Source organism: Rattus norvegicus, chromosome 1 (assembly GCF_021556685.1).
Source record: "Rattus norvegicus strain SHRSP/BbbUtx chromosome 1, alternate assembly SHRSP_T2T, whole genome shotgun sequence".
NCBI lineage: Eukaryota > Metazoa > Chordata > Mammalia > Rodentia > Muridae > Rattus > Rattus norvegicus.
Genome location: NC_141534.1, coordinates 189,186,812 through 189,205,813, shown reverse-complemented (window position 1 = coordinate 189,205,813; position 19,002 = coordinate 189,186,812). Strand labels below are relative to the sequence as shown.

The 19,002-nt window shown below is 39.8% G+C and overlaps 1 protein-coding gene across 1 annotated transcript in view; it reads left to right on the top strand.

Moving 5' to 3' along the window:
- Usp31 (ubiquitin specific peptidase 31) overlaps positions 1 to 19,002 on the top strand; it is a 66,854-nt gene that overhangs the window by 7,013 nt on the left and 40,839 nt on the right. The window contains 1 exon segment of the mRNA NM_001107548.3: positions 18,809 to 18,946. Within this exon segment, the coding sequence (NP_001101018.2) occupies positions 18,809 to 18,946 (138 nt within the window).

Here is a 19,002-nt window from a genome sequence, read left to right as displayed (position 1 = left end):
TCTCAGTGATGCTATTGTAAAAAGAATCTCTTTTTTTGGTTTGGGAATGGGATCCAGGGCCTGCACATATCAAACAGGTTTTCTGCTGCTGAATTGAGAGCTACACTCTCAACTGTGTAAGTAGACTGGCTGATTTCTTTTTCGGATTGTTTATTAATAGTGTATAAAAGTATGTCATTGACATACTTTGGTCATGTTATGTTGATTCTGTATTCTGCGACTGCTATTTAGTTTATTCTAGCAGATTTTCCTACTGTCTCTAATTTTCTACATAAAAGGTGATATCATTCGTGAATAAAGAGAGATAGACTTCTTTCCAATTTTGATATTTTTAGATTGTTTCCCCCCCACTTTATTGCAAAGTGGGTATCCTTGCCTCATTTCTTGGTCTTAGAGGTGATGCGTTCATGCTTCCACCACTGAGAGTGCTTGCCCCTGTCCTGAGGAAGTATCCTTTTCTTCCTGGTTTGTTGACAGCTCCCTCCCACCCCCCAATTCATTGAAAGAGTTTTGGTTTTGTTAAATGTTTCTTTTCTGTATCAGTTACACATTTTGTTAGTGTGTGGTATTTTACATTAGTTGATGTTCCTATGTTGAAACTTCATTTCACAGCAGGAATAAATTCTACTTGGTTATGCTATCTACTCTGATTTTGATACTTTTTCCTTTTCTGTTCTGTTCCAAAGCATTTCTCTCTTTAGTAATTTGGAGTTGACTGTGCTCGTGTGACGTGGATTTATACTGAGGCTTGTGTAATTTGGTAAGCTGTAAGTTAGTGACCTTTCCTCTAGTCCCACTCTACTTACAGTGAGACTTTGAGGCGTACATCTCTGGGCTTCACTTCCTCATCTGCAGAGGAGATGACAGTATATCTACTTCCTAAGTCTGTTTTGGAATAAGTGAGAAGAACCTGGCAGAGGGCCTGCACACAGTGCTCAGCAAGTGCTAATGGATGCTATTGTTCTCATCCAATCTTAGGACCACCCTGTTCTGTGCAGAAGGCTTCGTTAGCATTTGATGATGTATTTATGAATTCTGCATTGTTTTATCAGTTCTATTACTGTCAAATATTGCTTACTCTCTTTCATGCTCTTCTTTAGACGTTCTCATTTTGTCAAGTTAAAAAAGTTATTCTGTGTGAATTTTAACATTAAATAACTATTGACATACTGAATGCCATTGACAAAAACCAGTAGCCTTTAATAAAATGTCAAATAATTAAGATATAGTGAGACAGTCTGGGTCAGCTAATAACTGAGAAGAAATTGAGATAGTAAAGAGCCATCTATCTGTTCCTCAAAGGATAACAGGATTGGGTGCACTTATTCCTACATTCCTCCTACGACCAGATAATCCCTAGATTGTATGAACTGTTGAAAAACAGAGAGCAAGGGGATTCAGATTTCTGACCCCAAATTGTGCTTTACCTGGTTCCCTGTATGCAGTGGGCAGGGATTACGTCTTATTCAGTATCACGTTCCTGCTCCTGGTTTGTGGAATGTGCTCACTACTGGTTGGTCTGAACTGAGGAAGCCACAGCTAAGGACAGCTTGCACACTAGACTGTTGGCAGTGTGGATATGCTGCTGACAGCCAAGTCTGTTGTAGACTTGGGGCATAACTCAGTTAAAGCTTTAACTTTTCCAAGAGCAGGAAAGAAATCAGAAGATGGAGTGGCAGGTCTCAGTACTCAGGACTTTATGAGCAAATGAAGCCAGAGAATGAGTTACTGTGTGGAAGAGTGCACTTCCAGTCTCCAGGCTCCCTTAAGCAGTCTGGTGATAAGGGGCTGCATGTCCTGTCCTGTCTCTTGCTTCTTTCCTTTTTTAAATGTGTGCAGTGTGCACTGCGAGGTGTGTTGACAGGATTTGACAGCTGTATAGGAAAGAGTGAGGTAGGAAGAGTTGAAAATAATATGGAGGGTTCTTGAGACAGGGTATCTTGGGGTGGCATTTTTCAAGATTGGTAAAGTGGAAAATGGTTTTGGAGGTGAGGGATGAATTTAGTTGTATTTGAACTTTAAAAACCATTTTTAATGCTGTCTTTGTTGATTGCTGCATTTTCAGGAGCTGTACAAAGTGAATCATTTACGTCAGCAGTTCTCAACCTATGAATTGAGACCCTCTTGGAGGGGGTTTTAAAGGACTCTTTCAACAGGTGTTGCCAACAAACATCAGAAAACATGACTCATAACAGTAGCAAAATTACAGTTGTGAAGTAGCAACAAAATAGCTTATGGTTGGGGTCACCACAACATGAGGAATTGTATTAAAGGGCTGCAGCTTTAGGAAAGCTGAGAACTGGCCTGTCTAGTCTGCCCATAGAATGAACACCTTAACCCAAATGTAGTTGACATAACATAGATGCTGTTCCCAGTGAAGTGTTTTACATCCTCCTTTGTGTGCTTCAGGCTTTTGCTTTGACTTGGCTACATCTGTTTTGATATGTGTGGTTTGATGGATTTTTCCTGTCCTTTTATACTCTTGTCACAATGAGGGGCAACTAAATGGGGCAGTGTTTTCTGTTTGTATAGTTCCCTGCAGCTGTTTCCTATAGTAAAAACTCTGGAAAACAATGACCTCATAGTTTCCACATACTCAAAACAAAACAAAAAAATCCAAGCCTTTCTTTTTTTACAGTAATAGGAGAGAAGTCATTAAAAACTTGAGTAAAACCTGTCATCTGTTGCCTCTTCTTTCAAAAATTATTTGCTCTGATATTGTTCATTCTCTGTTCTTCAAATGATTTTTTTTTCTTTTCTGTATAACAAACATTTTTGCAGGGAGAACATGGGGTTTACAGGAGTCTTTTGTTGTGTTATGATTGTTCCTTGTCTGTGTAGAATCCATTGTTCTGTGCCTGCACTGAGGCAGCGCTAGAGGAACTGGCCAGTTACTGAACATCTGTTGCTTTTTCCCCTCCAGTTGTCAAACTCAGATGGAGCAAACAGTACCGCCATAAACAAGTAATTCATGCTTTAAGATCCATGGGGCTGCTCAGACAATGACCTCGTTGGTATCTGCTCCTACTAGAAGAATGCTGATGCTTAGCATCAGTTCAGCACTTTTTTTTTTTCTTTTTTCTTTTTTTCGGAGCTGGGGACCGAACCCAGGGCCTTGTGCTCGCTAGGCAAGCGCTCTACCGCTGAGCTAAATCCCCAACCCCATGTTCAGCACATTTTAACTCTTGACATCTTCTAATCTTCAAGAAAGGCATAGATGTCTGATTTTTCGGGAGCATTAAGAAACACAATCACACGATGCCTCACACTGTTTGTAACTCCAGTCCCAGGGGATCTGATGCCCCCCTCTGGCTTTGTGGAAATCAGGCATGCATGTGGGGAAGACACCTGTACACATAAGGACGAATTAAAAACAGAAACAGAATCATGAGCCTACTCTGTGTGTGTGCGTGCGTGTGTGCATGTGTGTACGTGTGTGTGCTCTAAGCCAGAATATTTACAAAGTGAGTTCATGCTTGATTTAAAATTTTTACAGCAGCTCTGAAAAAGAGGGGTTATTGTTATTTTTGCCTTAAATTTTGTTTTGGATATTGGGATTCTGTGCTAGTGAGCAGCTGAGCTGGACTTTAGTTCTATATGTATTTTATTTTGAGCATTAAAGGAGAAAGTATAAGAAGGGTTTAGTGAAGAACACTAGTTCTCAACCTGTGGGTTGCAACTCCTTTGGCAAACCTCTATCTCCAAAATAAATATTTACATTATGATTAATAACAGTAGCAAAATTACACTTATGAAGTAGCAATGAAAATAATTTTATGGTTAGAGGTCACCACCACACAGAAACTGCTGTGTTAATTCACTTTAGTATAGAAAGCGTACTAAAGGGTTGCGGCATTAGGAAGGTTGAAAACAGTAGGTGTAGAAACTAGTACCCTGTATATGTCCCACAAATGATGGCTGGGAAAACACAGGTTCTTGCTGTCAACTAAAGCCACTTGAGTGCCTTCCTTCAACCCAAATACCCAGCGTGCAGAGATCTAACAGGCTGTTGGAGCCATTCCTCATATCCTGTGTGATTTGAGAATTCTTGGCCATCAGATGTGCTGCCCTTCACTGCGCTGCTTTTTCAGGTTCAGATCTCAAGTGTGACCTTGTAGGTTTCCAAGTGTCATCCTAGTCACAGTGTTTATGTTGGTGGATCAGATAAGGGTCCAGCAGGGATACTGGTCAAATTTGCAAAATTCTGAAATATATTCCTTCAAGTTATTTAAGGTATAGCTATCTTTAAAGTTACAGTAGAAGTGGAGTAGAATGCTGTATTTTGTATTTGGGTCTTCTGTGAGCTGCCTATAGTTCATGCGTAGGGCCCTGATTTATTGTGTGTCATTGGCATGAAGCTTAGGCTGATCCAGCTGCCAGGTAGGTGTACAGTGCTCTGCTGTCAAATGAGTATCATAATATGGAGAAGTAATGCTTCTATTCTAGGCAGACCATACCTAGGGGTTGGTGTCTCATTGTGGGATTCTTGGGCTAGGACATTGTGTGACCGAAAAACTTGCATTTCCGCAGTTGATGAAGAGGCAGAGAAAAGAGATGAGGCCTAGGAGGAGTGACTTCCAATGAGGTAAGGGAGTTATTTTGAGGAAAGGCATTTGGTAGCTCTTTTGCATACAATTCAAGTTCCTAGTTCTGGCCATCTTATGTCTCATCCTACCTTCCTCATTTGTAAACTCTGCCACTTCCAATTTCAAGTTTGCAATGTTGCCAGATTAGATTTCGTGGAGTTTACTTTCAATTACATCTCAACAATCACTATTGCCTTTCCTGTTACACACCAGAATGCAGTATGTATTTCTTAGCATTTAAGCTTCTTCATGATGTCGTCCCCTTGAGGCAAAGAGCTGAATAAAGGCTAAGAGAATTTGGTTCAGATCCTGAGATCTGTGGTAAGGACTTTCCCCTCTTAGTTGAGTTTTATTTTATGATACTGGTATAATAGTAATACTTCTTGCTTGGCATGATGGCTTAGCCTATAATTCCAGGCTTTGAGAGGTTGTGATAGGAGGATCACTAAGGTTGAGGCCAGCCTGGGTAACAGAGGGCTATCCATCCAAGTCAGCCTGGGATATAGTTAGATCCTGCCTCAAAGGAGGGACAAAAGCTTTCTTCATAGAGTTGATACCATGAATAAGTGAGAAATATCTGTAAAGTGCTTAATATAGTGCCTGATAAGAGCTCTGGTAGCATTGCTCTCCTCAGTCACTTGCCCCGCTGGCCTGCCCTACTTTCTCTTCTTTGTGGGTCCAGGAAACATAATTCCTCAAAGCCCAGTTTAGAACCAAGTCCTCTATTAAAGGATCCCCACCTGCTATGGTTGGTAGTAGTGGCTCCTTCATGGAAAGCATTTTTCATGGAACTCAACAGCGCTTATGTCCTCTTAGTTTTGTTGAACTAACAAATCTAGCTTGCGAGGTGAGTACGTTGAGCACACTTTTGCCTGACTCTCTGCTTTGCTAGTTAGCACTCGGTGACTGCTCTTATTTAATAGCCATTGTCTTTTGTTGGCTGGCTTTTGAAGTGAATTCCGAGAGTGCTTGCGTCATTACCAGTTCAGTGTCTGTCCTGTGTTTTAAAATCACTGTTCCATCATCCACCTAAGAAAACTCATGTGGATTTTTGTAATATCATCATTCTATACTATGTGAGTATGTGTTACTTTTCACACACACACACACACACACACACACACACACACTCACACACATACACACATGAACACACATACACACATACATACACACACATGGACATACACACATACATACACACACATACACACATGAACACACACACATGCACACGGTGAATTGAAATTTCAATTGTTTTGAGCTGATGTGTAATGCAGTACTAGAAAAATGAATCTAAAACAGCTTGTCAGACATTATAGGCTGGTGAGATGGCTGAGTGGGTAAAGGCATTAACTGTCAGTTTGTTTTATTCCTGGAAACTACATGGTCGGAGATAATTGACTCTGTAGCACATGTGTGTACACATATACAATACAATAAATAAATAATTGTAAAATAAAAACTTGTAAAATTGCTTCTATCTTAAAAGAACAGTTCCAATATAACAGTATTAAACTTAGCACAGTTATTGTTCACCTGTGCATGTTTCTTGTAAGTGCTTAAGGCTGGTTTCTGTATCTCTTGGCCATAATTTGAAGAGTTCTATTCTGGAGGTTTCTATAGTCTTTTTTGATATATTCATGGAGCTTCAGTTTGAATGTTTCTCTGTCCATATTTCTTGTAAAATGTTGTTAGTCTACAGTTTAAGAAGAATAAAGTGCCCCTTCATGGTGATCCCTCGTGTCAGTGGTGCTATTAGCCTCCCTCAGGGAATCTGTCCTCTGTCTCTGTGTCTTTTGTAATATTGGCAGTCGTTGGTAATTATTTCCTGTTTCATTAATTCATTAAGGACTGAAGAATGGGGACACTAATTCTGGCATGCATTTTATGTTTCAGTTGTGAATACTTCTACAGAGACACTTGTCCTCTTTGGTTATCTTTATGTATAGTTTGTAAAATAAAGACTACATGCTTAATGCCTTCTCTTTATTTTTCAGTTTTAAAAATAATTGATTTCCTAATCCCTTTTTTTTTGGTAACTTTTTGAGTTCATAGTCTTAATATTATTTTCTCTCAGTCATAATGTCATAATTACTCATCCCATCCCCTGCCATTCTAGTTTCCCCTTATTCATTGGCTTAAGAGGTCTCTCTGACTTGTCTTCCCAGGTGCTGGGACACTACAGTTGGCTACTGGTAGCCTTATTGATACACAAATTTTTGGTTATTTTTGGCCAATAGGATAAGTCCTTTTGATACAATACTTGTAGTTGGTGATATTGAACCAGAGTGTAAAGTTAGGATGTTCCTGGCCTATTTTATATATTTCTTGTACCAGACTTGGACTCATTCAATTTGTTTAAGGAGTCCTGGCTCTTCAGTTCAAATGGTACTAAGATACTACACTCTAGGAATGTCTGGTTTTAAAGCTAGATCATGAATTTAAGTTCTAGTTGAGGGTTTTAGGGCTTTTGTCTCTGTTGGACTTAACCTTTGTGTTTCCTACTCCTTTGATGGAGATCCTCTTTACAGCATGTGGATTTTGGTTGCTTCATCACACTGTGTACTTGTTACAGTAACAATCCAGTGCTGTGCTAACAAGGGCATTTGAATCACTTTCTGATGTCTACAGCATAGATCCTTTGAGTTCTGGGTCCCTTACTGTGATTGGAAGTCACTTGGAGTAATTCCCTTTGTGGTTTTGTTGTCAACTGGCTACAAAGTTAAATCTTGTTTTGCATTTGATTTTGAAGTATTGCTGCCTAAAGTTTACTTTTGCATTATGTGAAAAGTGTAGTTTATAACTTGAAGTCAACTCTGCAAAGTAGATTTGTTTTAAAAGTTTTTATCTGATCCTTACATCCTGTCCTTTATCTCTAAATTCTGTGATTTATTCGTCCGTTGTTCAAATACAAGTAGATATATGTGTGCTGTTTGCATTGATCTCTCTGTGGCTTGGGTAAGTAGTAGTCGCATGTGTGCATGTTTGTCCTTGTCTTTCTTATGTGAGGAGCACACAAGTGCCTACAGTATTCCCTGCACAGGGGATTATGCTATTATATTCCTAACAATATTGTAAGGCAGATTTGTATAGTATTATTTGCTTTATAGATTATGCAAAGAGCATTTTTTGTACAGATTTCTCATTCCATGACTCTGCTGCCTCTTAGTAACCAGTTCTGCTCTCTGCTCCGAGTATCACTGAGACAGAGAAAGATCCTTTTTAAACTACAAGGAAGGACATTCATCCTTTCCACGAGGGCCATCACTCTAGCAGGAGAATGGTAATGGCAAGACCATATTTCCTAAATATTTGTTCTTAGTAGTTATAAAGACACATTAAGTTGCACTACCCTTTAATCTGCCCTTAAGTGAGAGTCCTTTTTCAAAGGGGGCTTTTAAAAAGTTCAGTGACAATTTGGTAAATTTCCCTGTGTTAGTCTTTATTTACTGGAAGTTAATAGTAAACTTCTGTAATTAAAAGACAAATTCCTGGGCTGGAGAGATGGCTCAGTGGTTAAGAGCACCAACTGCTTTTCCAGAGGTCCTGAGTTCAGTTCCCAGCAACCACATGGTGGCTCACAACCATCTGTAGTGGGATCTGATGCCCTCTTCTGGTGTGTCTGAAGACAGTGACAGCATACTTATATATAATAAATAAATAAATCTTTAAAAAAAATAAATAAATTAAAAAAAAAAGACAGATTTCTGTAAAGGCAGCTACTAATCATGGGAGATACCTATGAGTAGATGATTTGGGAATTTTAATAGCACAGGAACGAATGGAAAGAGGCTTCATTTTCTGGTTGATAGAACACTGAGCATTGAGTGCTCTTTATCTTCATGTGAGAGACTCAGCTGCCCTTTCACAGTTGTGAAGTTAGGAGTGATTGGGGCATTAGCTGCGACTTCTTCCTGGATCCTTCTTGATTATGGTCACTATACTCCCCAGCTTTATAGCCCTACTTGTCTGCTTTCTGTCCCCATAGCCATGCTTGTTCTGAATAGTCCACATAAACTCGTGATATGTGGTCTTTGTTTTCTGGCTTCTTTCATTTAGCATGTTGCTTTAAAAGCTCACTGCTTTGTAGCATGCATCTTATTTTTTTGCACAGCAAAAATAATTATATATGAATGGTTCATTTTGTTTGTTTGTTTGGTTGGTTTGGCTTCTTGTGATAGTTTGTGTAACCTAGTCTGGCCTGGAACTCATTAGGCAGCCTGGATCAGAACTTGTCTTTTCTACCTCAGCCTCCCAAATGCTAGTATTTAAGGTGTGCGCCTTCCCTCCTCACCTGTATTATGTTGTCTTTTCTTTTTGGTCCTTTAAAAGACAAATCTGTGTACATAGTGCTACTAGGAACATTATATACAGGTTTTTGAGCGGATGTGTGTTTTTATTTCTTCTGGATATATACTAGGAATAGAATTGCTGGGTTGTATGGTAACTGCATAACTGGCCAACGAGCATGAAACTCCTTTCGAACATGTCTACATTACAATTGATATTAATCCATTCATGTATGCATTTGTTTGTTTTTATAATTTTGCATTATGCAATTTCTGTTTCATATTGTATTTTGAGTAGTTTTGTCATGAACATTCTTTTTTTTTTTTTCTTTTTTTCGGAGCTGGGGACCGAACCCAGGGCCTTGTGCTTGCTAGGCAAGCGCTCTACCACTGAGCTAAATCCCCAACCCTGTCATGAACATTCTTTAGCTCATTTCATCAGCATGTAGTATCTATTTGGGGACATTTAAATGACTTCTAGTCATGATGAACTTTTTTTTTTCTTTTCTTTTTTTTTTCCGGAGCTGGGGACCGAACCCAGGGCCTTGTGCTTGCTAAGCAAGCGCTCTACCACTGAGCTAAAACCCCAACCCACGATGAACTTTTTTACATATATCTTTTATTCATTTCCTCTGGCTATTAATAGTGACATTCCTGTCAGAAGTTACCTTAAGTCTTGTTGTTATTCAGTTTTACAGGAAAGAATGCTCTGTTGAAATTTAAAAGGAACCTTTTATGTTGCTAAGTGGAAAACATTTCACAGGTATAATGCAGGGCTGGGGATCAGTGTCAGAATGTCACACATAGGAGGCAGGTGTCCTGCCGCCAACCTGGTCTAGAAAGGGGAAATGTATCTGCGTGATAGTAACATTTTGCCATTAGGTATCATTCTATTCTGACTTAACAGGCTTCCCTTTGTAAGTATCCATAGATTTCCATTTAGTCTCCTCATACTTTAGGGAGATGACCAGGACTTAATCAAAATAAAATTGGTCAAGATTGGGCCAGATCATACTTAGGCCGTGGGAAGATTCTAAATTGTCTTTTGATAGAAAAATAACTTTGGGGGTCTTTATCTGGTCTGGTTTTAATGAAATCGCATTGTAAATTTCAACAAGCAGAGAGACTTTGTCTCCTGAGCCTGAGGAAGTTGGCCTGGTTTGACTGTCAAGCATGCAGTGTGAGGTATGGAGAGAGATGAGTAACCTGTGACTTAAAAGCCATTTAAGATTTATTGGGTTTACCTTGGGTTTATGGCATTATAAATGTGTGATGTATAGTGAAACTTTATGGATTTGCTTAGCAATAACATCTCTTGGTTACTCCTAATAGATGTTTCAGCTGTAAAGATGCAGTAGAAGGAAAAGAATTCAAAGCAAGAATCTTTTTACAATAGCTTGGATTCCTTGTTTAAAAAGGTTAGTTGGAAACACAGGTCAGGTATCAAATATCAGGGTCTCCAAAATGTGTGTGTGTGCGTGTGCGTGTGCGTGTGTGTGTGTTTGTGTGCGCGCGCACGTCTGTCTATATTTCTTCCACCTTGTGTGAAATATAGTGCATTGTCTGATAGTCTGAGCGTTTTCCAGAAAGGAGAAAAATACATCTGTATCCAATGTATTCGAAACCCCTACCCCCAATTATTGTTCCCTAGACAATACAGTAATATACCAATGATTTACATTGTATTATGTCTCCTGGTTTAATGTATATTAGGATGTCCATAGGCTAAATGGAAATACTGGGCCATTAGTTTTATAAGGTACTTGAACATTCGTAGTTTAAGTGTTACAGATGCTGTGGAACCAGTCTCCAGAGGGATAATTATATGTGCGTGTTTGGGCCTATGGGTAGTTTAGCAAGGTTAGCCTTGCCTATTTTTTCTCCCACTCTTTGCCTTTCCCACTTATTCAGCCTCCTAAGAGGAATAGGTTGCTTCTGCCTCAAGAAGCACTGACGGGGTTATGCTTCTCTCTGGCTTCCTTCTAGCTGACCAGGAAGCTGACACTGCTGTGCTTTTCTCTTTCTAGGACACTTAGCTGTATTCCTACCCCCTGGAAGCCAGTGAGTAGATGGAGTTCTCTTTCTCTTTTCCTCCTCAGTTGTTCTATACTGGCAGCTGTCACTTTGCCCCAGAAAATTTTAGTTTTAAGCTTTGTAAGTCTTTTTTTTTTTTAATTAAATGCTTTATTAAGGTACCAGTTTTTTAAAATTGTGTAAACTTACATTGTACATTTTGATGACTTTAAAATGAAACATTTTTATGTTCTGTGGCAGCAATATGTACTAGCTCCTTAGATGTTTAGATGACTTTTCCAGTTCCTTCTTTGATGCTTAACTGTTTATGACTGTTACACTTCCCTTATGATGACCTTTTTGTTGTGTCAGGTTTAGGTGTTTGCTTTTAAATTCCAAGCCAAAATTTCTCACCTTTCATTAAAAAAAAGAAAAGAAAAAAAGGCCTTGTTTTGTTATAGTTGGGAAGAATTGTATATTGTATTGGGAAATACGGAGGAGGAGAAAAGAGGACACTTTTGAATTACTTGTTACTTGAGTGGATATATAAATGTACTGTGGTGAGCTGAGCTGACTAGACCCCGAGTCCGCTCCCTCTGTATGCAGAGGACAGGGAGCATGAGTTTAGGCAGAGCAGCTTTGAGGTGAGGTCAGAGCACTTACCTTTACTTGGCCTGATGAAAGAAGGGGGGTGGGGGGGTCTCTGGTTGCTCTCTAGAATCGTAGGATACTTGGGCAGAGAAGTAGTCACATGCTGCCACTTGGTTCTCCTAAATATTCTTAATGCCCCCATACTTTTAAAATACTATCCATTACATAAGGTGCATTTTTGTTTCAGGTTATATTTTGTTTGTTTTGGGTTATATTTTACTTGTTTGTTTGTGTGTGTGTGTGTGTGTGTGTGTGTGTGTGTGTGTGTGTGTATGTGTTCTCATGTGCATAAGTGCCTATTTTTTGTTAAGTTCTTTTCTTCCACCTTTAGTGGGTTCCAGGGTTGAGCTCAGGTTATCAGTCTTGTTCAGCAGTTGTCTCTACCTGCTGAGCCTTCTCACTGACCCCTTAGGCTACATTTATTACAGGAAGAATGCACTTGAGAGTAAAATAGAAACAGATGAACAAAGGTTTATTTAAAATAAGCAAATAAACTTCCAGGTGAGTATAGCTGTTGTTCAGTCTCTAAACACATTTTTGTCAGCATAGACAATTGACATTCATTGTGAGAAAATTTAAGCCCTGTGTGAGCCTCAGTTGAAACATTGGATTACAGTCATTGTAAGATGGTTTATTTGTTAATGAAAAGTCATGGACAGAAATGTCTTAAGGCTCAGTGTTGTTTGCTGGGATTAAAGTTGTGAACCATCACACCGTTTGTGACTACTGGTACTCTAGCATGGAATTTTCCTCAGGATGGACTTTGCAGGAAATAACACCTATAAATTACTCTGAGCCCAATACAGTATATGGACTCAGTATTAACAGTTAATATTAACCATTAATATTGTCTTAAGTGACATAATAAGAGTTATGAAGGGGCCTCTTGAGCTTCTCATAAGATTTGGTGATTTTAAAAAGTGAAATCAGAGCTTTTACAGCCTGGTCCTGTTTGGTCTCAGTCTCCCTTCACTTTAGAAGTAGAGTCACTAAAAAACAAACAAACAAACAAACAAACAAACAAAAAGATCCATATGATAAAAACTTGGAGTGCTCAGTTGTGCTATAGACGAATAATGTTGCATTTCTGCTGTTGTCAGGATATCAACCCTGTCTGTCTGGTTTGGTTTGGCTGTTTCCCAGATGACTGATGTGTAGCCAGGGTTGGTAAGCTGTGCTTTAGATATTTTCCCTTTCCTCGTTTCCAGGGTGATGTAGCACCACAGGATAAATCTACTCTTCATGGTTTTGAAAACACACATAAGAGAATATGCATAGTTTTCTCCGCCCTCACCAGAGTCTCTGTATGTCCCTAAAGGAGTAGGTCAGAGGTTGCGGTGGAGGCTTTTTAGTATGTCAGAAGGTCAAGACTTCAGGGTTTGTCTTCCAGGGTCTGTCGACAGATTCGTATTGGTAGGCTAAAGGGCCTCCGCAGAGGAGGTGAAGGTGAGAGAATAGATGAAGGGCACAGTTTGATCATGGCTGCATTCTAGACCCTGTGTGAGATGCTGCTATGTAAGTACTTTGCCTTTCTCACTGTTTCCTTGCCCTTCTAATGTGTTTTATAGAACTCACCCATTGTCACAAGATCAACCCCTAAGGCTTAGTTAGTCATTAACTTAGTAGGTATCCCAAAAGTCAGATTAAAAGATGGATTGTTTTCAAGACAAATGCTTATTTATTTCTTGTACTAGTTTAGAAATCAAATTTTATTTTAAGTACCATCTGTGAATTTAGCTGCTCATACTTAATATATTTCTTGTAGATACAAGTTGACTATCTTTTATCTGAAATGCCTAGAATGAGATGTGTTTGGGGTTTCAGATTTGGTTTTGGATTCAGGAATATTTGTATATGTACAAATGAGATATCTTGGAGTTGTATGCTGTGTGGGGTAGACACATAAGGGTCTCTGGGTTCAGTGGCTTGCTGGCTTCTAGCCTAACTCTAGGTTCAGTGAGAAACCCTATCTCAAAAGAATAAGGAGGATGCCAAAAGGATGGTGGTGAGTGTCTTTAGTCCCAGCACTGGAGAAGCAGAGGCCCTGGGCCTGAGTTTGAGGCCCAGTACAGACTACATAGTTCAGGACCAGGCAGAGCTATCATTAGGCCCTGTCACGGCAGGACCTTTGACATCCTGTTGCCTCTTCACTTGGCACAGGCATGCACATTGCACATATATGCATACTACATACATACATACCAAACACCCTCCCCCCCCACACACACACCAATTTGTATTTTGGAACATTTTGGACTAGCAATCCTCAACTTATATAGTTGTCCTTCTGAATTGTGTGACTGTTTTTAACATTCTATTCATCAATTTTATGTGTATATGGATGTCAGAGGACATCCAGTGAGAGTCAGTTCTCTCCTTCTATCATGTGGATCCCAGGGATCAGGCTTGGTGGCAAGTGCCTTTACCTGCTGAGCCATTTTACTGGCTAGCTCCCCACACCCTTTTCTGGCAAAGAAAGTAGATAGTGATTGGTTTGATGAATCTTACAAAATACTTTATCTCCAGAAGAATAGTCTAACTCCTGATCAGTCAGTCATATCAGATCAAGATTGTGATATCCATTTCCAGGGATATCACAAGGTAATCAAAATTATTACTGTGTTGTCTTTGTCTTGGGGTCAGGTAATGAATGTTTGTGACCAGTCTGTTTTCCCTAGGGCATGAGATGTTGCTGCCTGTTCATGCGGCTCTATGATGATTTCTGCTCATAGAACCTCATGTCTGGAGATTACATTCCAACTGTGTAGACTTTATTTTGAGCTATGTTCCTAATTCATTTTGTTCTGAGGGGGAAACAATGTTACTTAGTTAAAAGATGTTATGAAACTTAAGAGTCTTGCAAATGTTTTGACTTTTATTTGGTGCCTGCAAGGATCATCAACTTAGGAGACAATTGGTCTAATTATTGTAGGAAGTATAGGCCTTACACCAATAGACTCTGTTTAATATTTTCCAAGCAGAAATACCCAGGTTCTATAAAACATACACAAGTGTATGAAGTTAAGTTTAGGAAGGTCCATGCTTTACTTTTCACAGAAGCAATGCATTACATAATTTTAGTGCTTCGGTATATGCTGTTATTGAGGAAGCTACTAAAAACTTCAAGGGCTGGAGAGATGGCTCAGTGGTTAAGAGCACTGACTGCTTTTTCAGAGGTCATGAGTTCAATTCCCAGCAACCACATGGTGGCTCACAACCATCTGTAATGGGATCCAGTGCCCTCTTCTGGTGTGACTGAAGACAGCTACAGTGTACTTATATGCATATTATAAATAAATAAATCTTTTTAAAAAACCTTACAAAATAGTTACTAAATTTAGGACATTAAATTAAATTGAGACTTAATGGAGCAAAAAAGAATCTTAAAAGGCAAATCAAGGTAGGATTAGATATGACTTAGATCCATGATAAAATCTCTTGGCAGGGCTGTAGGGTTGAGACAGTTCAAGACTTTGACTACCAGGTTCTCTTCTACTTGCTTATTCAATAAATCAGACATACCTGGTAGCTAGTGCCACTTAGGGGACTTGCTTTTTTTCTGAAGCACACACTAAATAATTAACCATTTTTCTCTATTTTGTTTTGTCTAGGAAAGAGTTATGATAAATAGTCCCTTGTGTCTTTGGTGAGATGTCACCATGTTAAGGGGCTAAAAGTGGCAGAAAGAGGAGCTTTTGTGTTTGTTCATCGGGATTTTCTTTTCCTTGAGTTTTTCGAAGTTTCTGATGTGACTGAGGATGGGATTGGTCCAGGATAGATTTCTGTCCCAGTTAGGTTTGATTTAGTCCAGTTGCCTGTTGAGTCTTGCCTGATGGCTGTCCTGCTAAACAACCTAGTGCAGTATCCTGTCCATAGGAGTTGCGGGGAGCCCAGGTGACTTGAAGTGCTAGTGGGGAGAGCTTAAGTACACTTAATGCAATCTTGGTAAGTGTTGACCTGGTTCTGAAATTTTAGAGGCTGCTGTGTATAAAGTTTCATTGATAGATAATGAAGACTGTGATTTTGGTTAATTTATTTCGGCGATACACAACCTGAAGAAATTACCAGTGTGTTTAGAACAGAGGGTTGCTGTGCCTCTGACAGTTGCTACAACTAGCTACATGCTGTAAGAATTGTTACCTCTCCCATGATACATAAGACCTCCTACTTCTCTGTTTACTTTGTAAAGCAAACTATGCAAACTGGTGGAGCCGGTATCTTCTCCTGTCTGTCGTTTATCTGTGTAGGACTGTCTTTGCTTGCTCCTGTTGTCTGAGCCCCTGACCTATTTAATGAGAATTCCCCTATTTTTTGAATCTCCCCACTTTGAGCTGAAAAATGTTCTTCAGATCTCTCCTTTCCATTAGCTGCCTCCTCGTAGACAGTCACAGAGTCTTCCTTGCTCGCACAGCTCAGCGTCTGGGATATGGAGAATGGTCAGTGGGAGCTGCTCACTTTCCTTATTTGTCTTCTCCTTTACTTCTTTGTGATAGGGATTTGCTTCACTGAGATCAAATGGGCAAGTGAAGCCAGAGGATGACCACCCTGGTTCCTGCTTTGCGTTGTTGCTTTCATCTCCTTGAGATTCCGTTTGCGGAGCTCCCTTGACCTTTTATCTTTATTAGGCTTATGTTGTCAAGATTCTGGCCTGGTGGCTGCTCTTCTCACTAGATACTGCTTGAGCTGTTCTCTTTGCTCATTTGATAGTCATATGCCTTTCTGATTGAAATCACTCCCCTGGATCTCTTTCCTGAGCCATGTGCAGCTGTATTTGGGGTGATACATAGGTGCCTCAAACTCAGCTTGTTCAGAACTCTGTGGTCTCTTATTTTTAGGTTTGTTCCTGATCATCACCCAAGTCAGAAATTAAAAAACCTTAATGACATTCCTGGTATTCTCTTTAGCTCCGCTGACTTAGTATCACCAGCTACCTATTCATCTCTATTCTTCTCCTGTACAGCCAATGGCTTTGTTTCCATGCTCCTAAGTGAAGGAACAGAGGGCCACAAGGCAACATATTCTACAGTGCTGCAGATGTTAAGTGTGTAAATGCTCCAGAGGCACTGAAGAGGCAACGACCAGGAGGGCTGAATCCTAATCATTAGACCTCCAGGGAAGAGACCAATTTATTAATGAAGATAGATAAATAAGTAGAATTAGATCAAGAAAGAAGTCTGACCTCTGCTGGGAGGAGTTGGGTCGTGTAGTAAAGGCATGTTGTTTCTGGATGACGTCCATGTTGTATTCTTCTAGCTCTGTTTGTTATCAGGCCCTTCCTCCACTCTTTATTTCTTGACACAGGTCAGTCTCTGTAGTTCAGGCTGGCCTTGAACACACAGCTCTTGTCCCAGACTCCCAGCTTATGAGATATGAGAAATATAGCAGGCAGTTTGTGATTCTCATTCTCTCTCTCTCTCTCTCTCTCTCTCTCTCTCTCTCTCTCTCTCTCTCTCTCTCTCTCTCTCTGCATGTGTGCCTGTGTAATGTGTGTGGGGCTGTGCACACACTTCCACATCTGTGTGGAGGTCAGAGTACCACTCTGTGGAGTTGGTCTTGTTCTCTCCACCAACCTTCACATGGGTTTTGGGACTCACCTCAGGTTGCCAGGCTTACGTGGCAAGTGCCTGCTGAGCCATCTCTCTGGATCCAGTTTGTAGTTGGTTGGTTTGCTTTGTCATTCTTTACCTTTGACAGTACTGGTAGGTCATTTCCCTCATGAGTCTCTTCATTTGGCTCTTTAGACAGTGTGTCTTGATTTTCTTTGTCATAGCGCTAATGACTTTTTTTCTCAGTCTCCTTTGATGTCCTCCCATATCTGAATATATGTGTCTTCTGAATTTTCTCCTCTGGCTTGATGTCTCCTGATATCATTGGGTAATCTCAGTGGTGTTTATGATTACAGTCACTCACCTGTTGGCTTTTGTATTCTTGTTTTTAGTGTAGACTTTTGCACTGAGCCCACATGAGTACTTTCTTAGTTGTCTGCCCTGTCCTCCTTAGAGGAACCACAGGGGTTCAGGCATTGAAATATTTGAAAGAGAACTTATCTCTTTCCCTTTTCCCCTTCTGTCTTAAAGTGTGTAAAAACGTCTGTCTGAGCAGATATGGGTGGTATGGAGGCCTACTTCCTAAGTCTCTAATCTGCCTCAGATTCTGTTGATTATGCCATATTTCTAAATCTCTTGCAAATTTGCCTCCTCGTGTGTGTCTTCACAGTGTTGTCTTAGACTCATGTTTTCCTTCCTCATTTTGTTTTCCAGCTGCTTTACCACTGTGTACCACCCACACTCCAACTTAAACACTTACAGCTAAAGTTGGAGGTATTCGTCTCCTTTATATGTAAAATATTCTGCATGCATTATTCTAACAGTCCTACAAGTCATCACTTCCTTTCACTTCAGAGTAGTCCATCTTCTCCCCTTAGAGCACATGGTCTTAGCCAGTTCACTTAGTTAAAATCATTTCCTGGTTTCCTGTATCGTCTTTGATTTGCTTTTAAAGTTCTTCCTGAGCTAGTCTTGTCTTTACTCATTCTTTTTGCTCTTCTTGCAGCCCTGCATTTTCTGGTCTCTTGAACTTCTTGCTCTTTCATAAAGGTGTCATACTTTCTTACTACTTGTGTGTGTTGGGTGTTTAAATATGTTGCTTCATCCCTGCCTCTATCCTTTAAGACTTAAGTGACATGTCTTAAAATAACATTGTCCTCCAACTCTTTGTTTGTCATTATCCTCTATCTCGTGTTCTATTTCTATGGCACCTTCTCTGTACAACCACTATATTTATTTAAAAAATATATTCCTAAACTTCTAATTCTTAGAATAACTTTAGATTTACAGAAAAGTAACAAAAGTAGTGTAAGAGTCCTTTAAAAGTCTGTATTGGTTTCCTTGTCATTAGTATCTTATACCAGTATCGCAGCCAAGAAGTGAACATTAGTACCTTGCTGTTGATTGAATTTAATTTATCAGAATATTCCTCTGGTGAAGTGAACATTAGTACCTTGCTGTTGAATGAATTTAGTTTATCAGAATATTCCTTTGGTTTTGTTTTACTGGAATTTTTTCCTTTTTTTTTTTTTCTTTTTTCTTTTTTTTTTTTTTTCAGAGCTGGGGACTGAACCCAGGGCCTTGCGCTTGCTAGGCAAGCGCTCTACCACTGAGCTAAATCCCCAACCCCACCCTTAAGATTTTTTACCCCTCTTTGAGAATTATGATAGTTTTTAGAGCCAGGAATTCACAACTGTTCATACTGCTGATTTACTTGCAGAGTATTGTATCAAAGAACGCGTTGCAGTATCGAGGAAATTCCCAACATGATGCTCAGGAGTTCCTGCTATGGCTTTTGGATCGAGTTCATGAAGATCTCAATCATGCTGTAAAGCAGAGTGGCCAGCCTCCTCTCAAGGTGAGTACATGTAGTCTTTGGACAATCAGGGAGCAGGAAGAGGGTAAAGAGAGAAG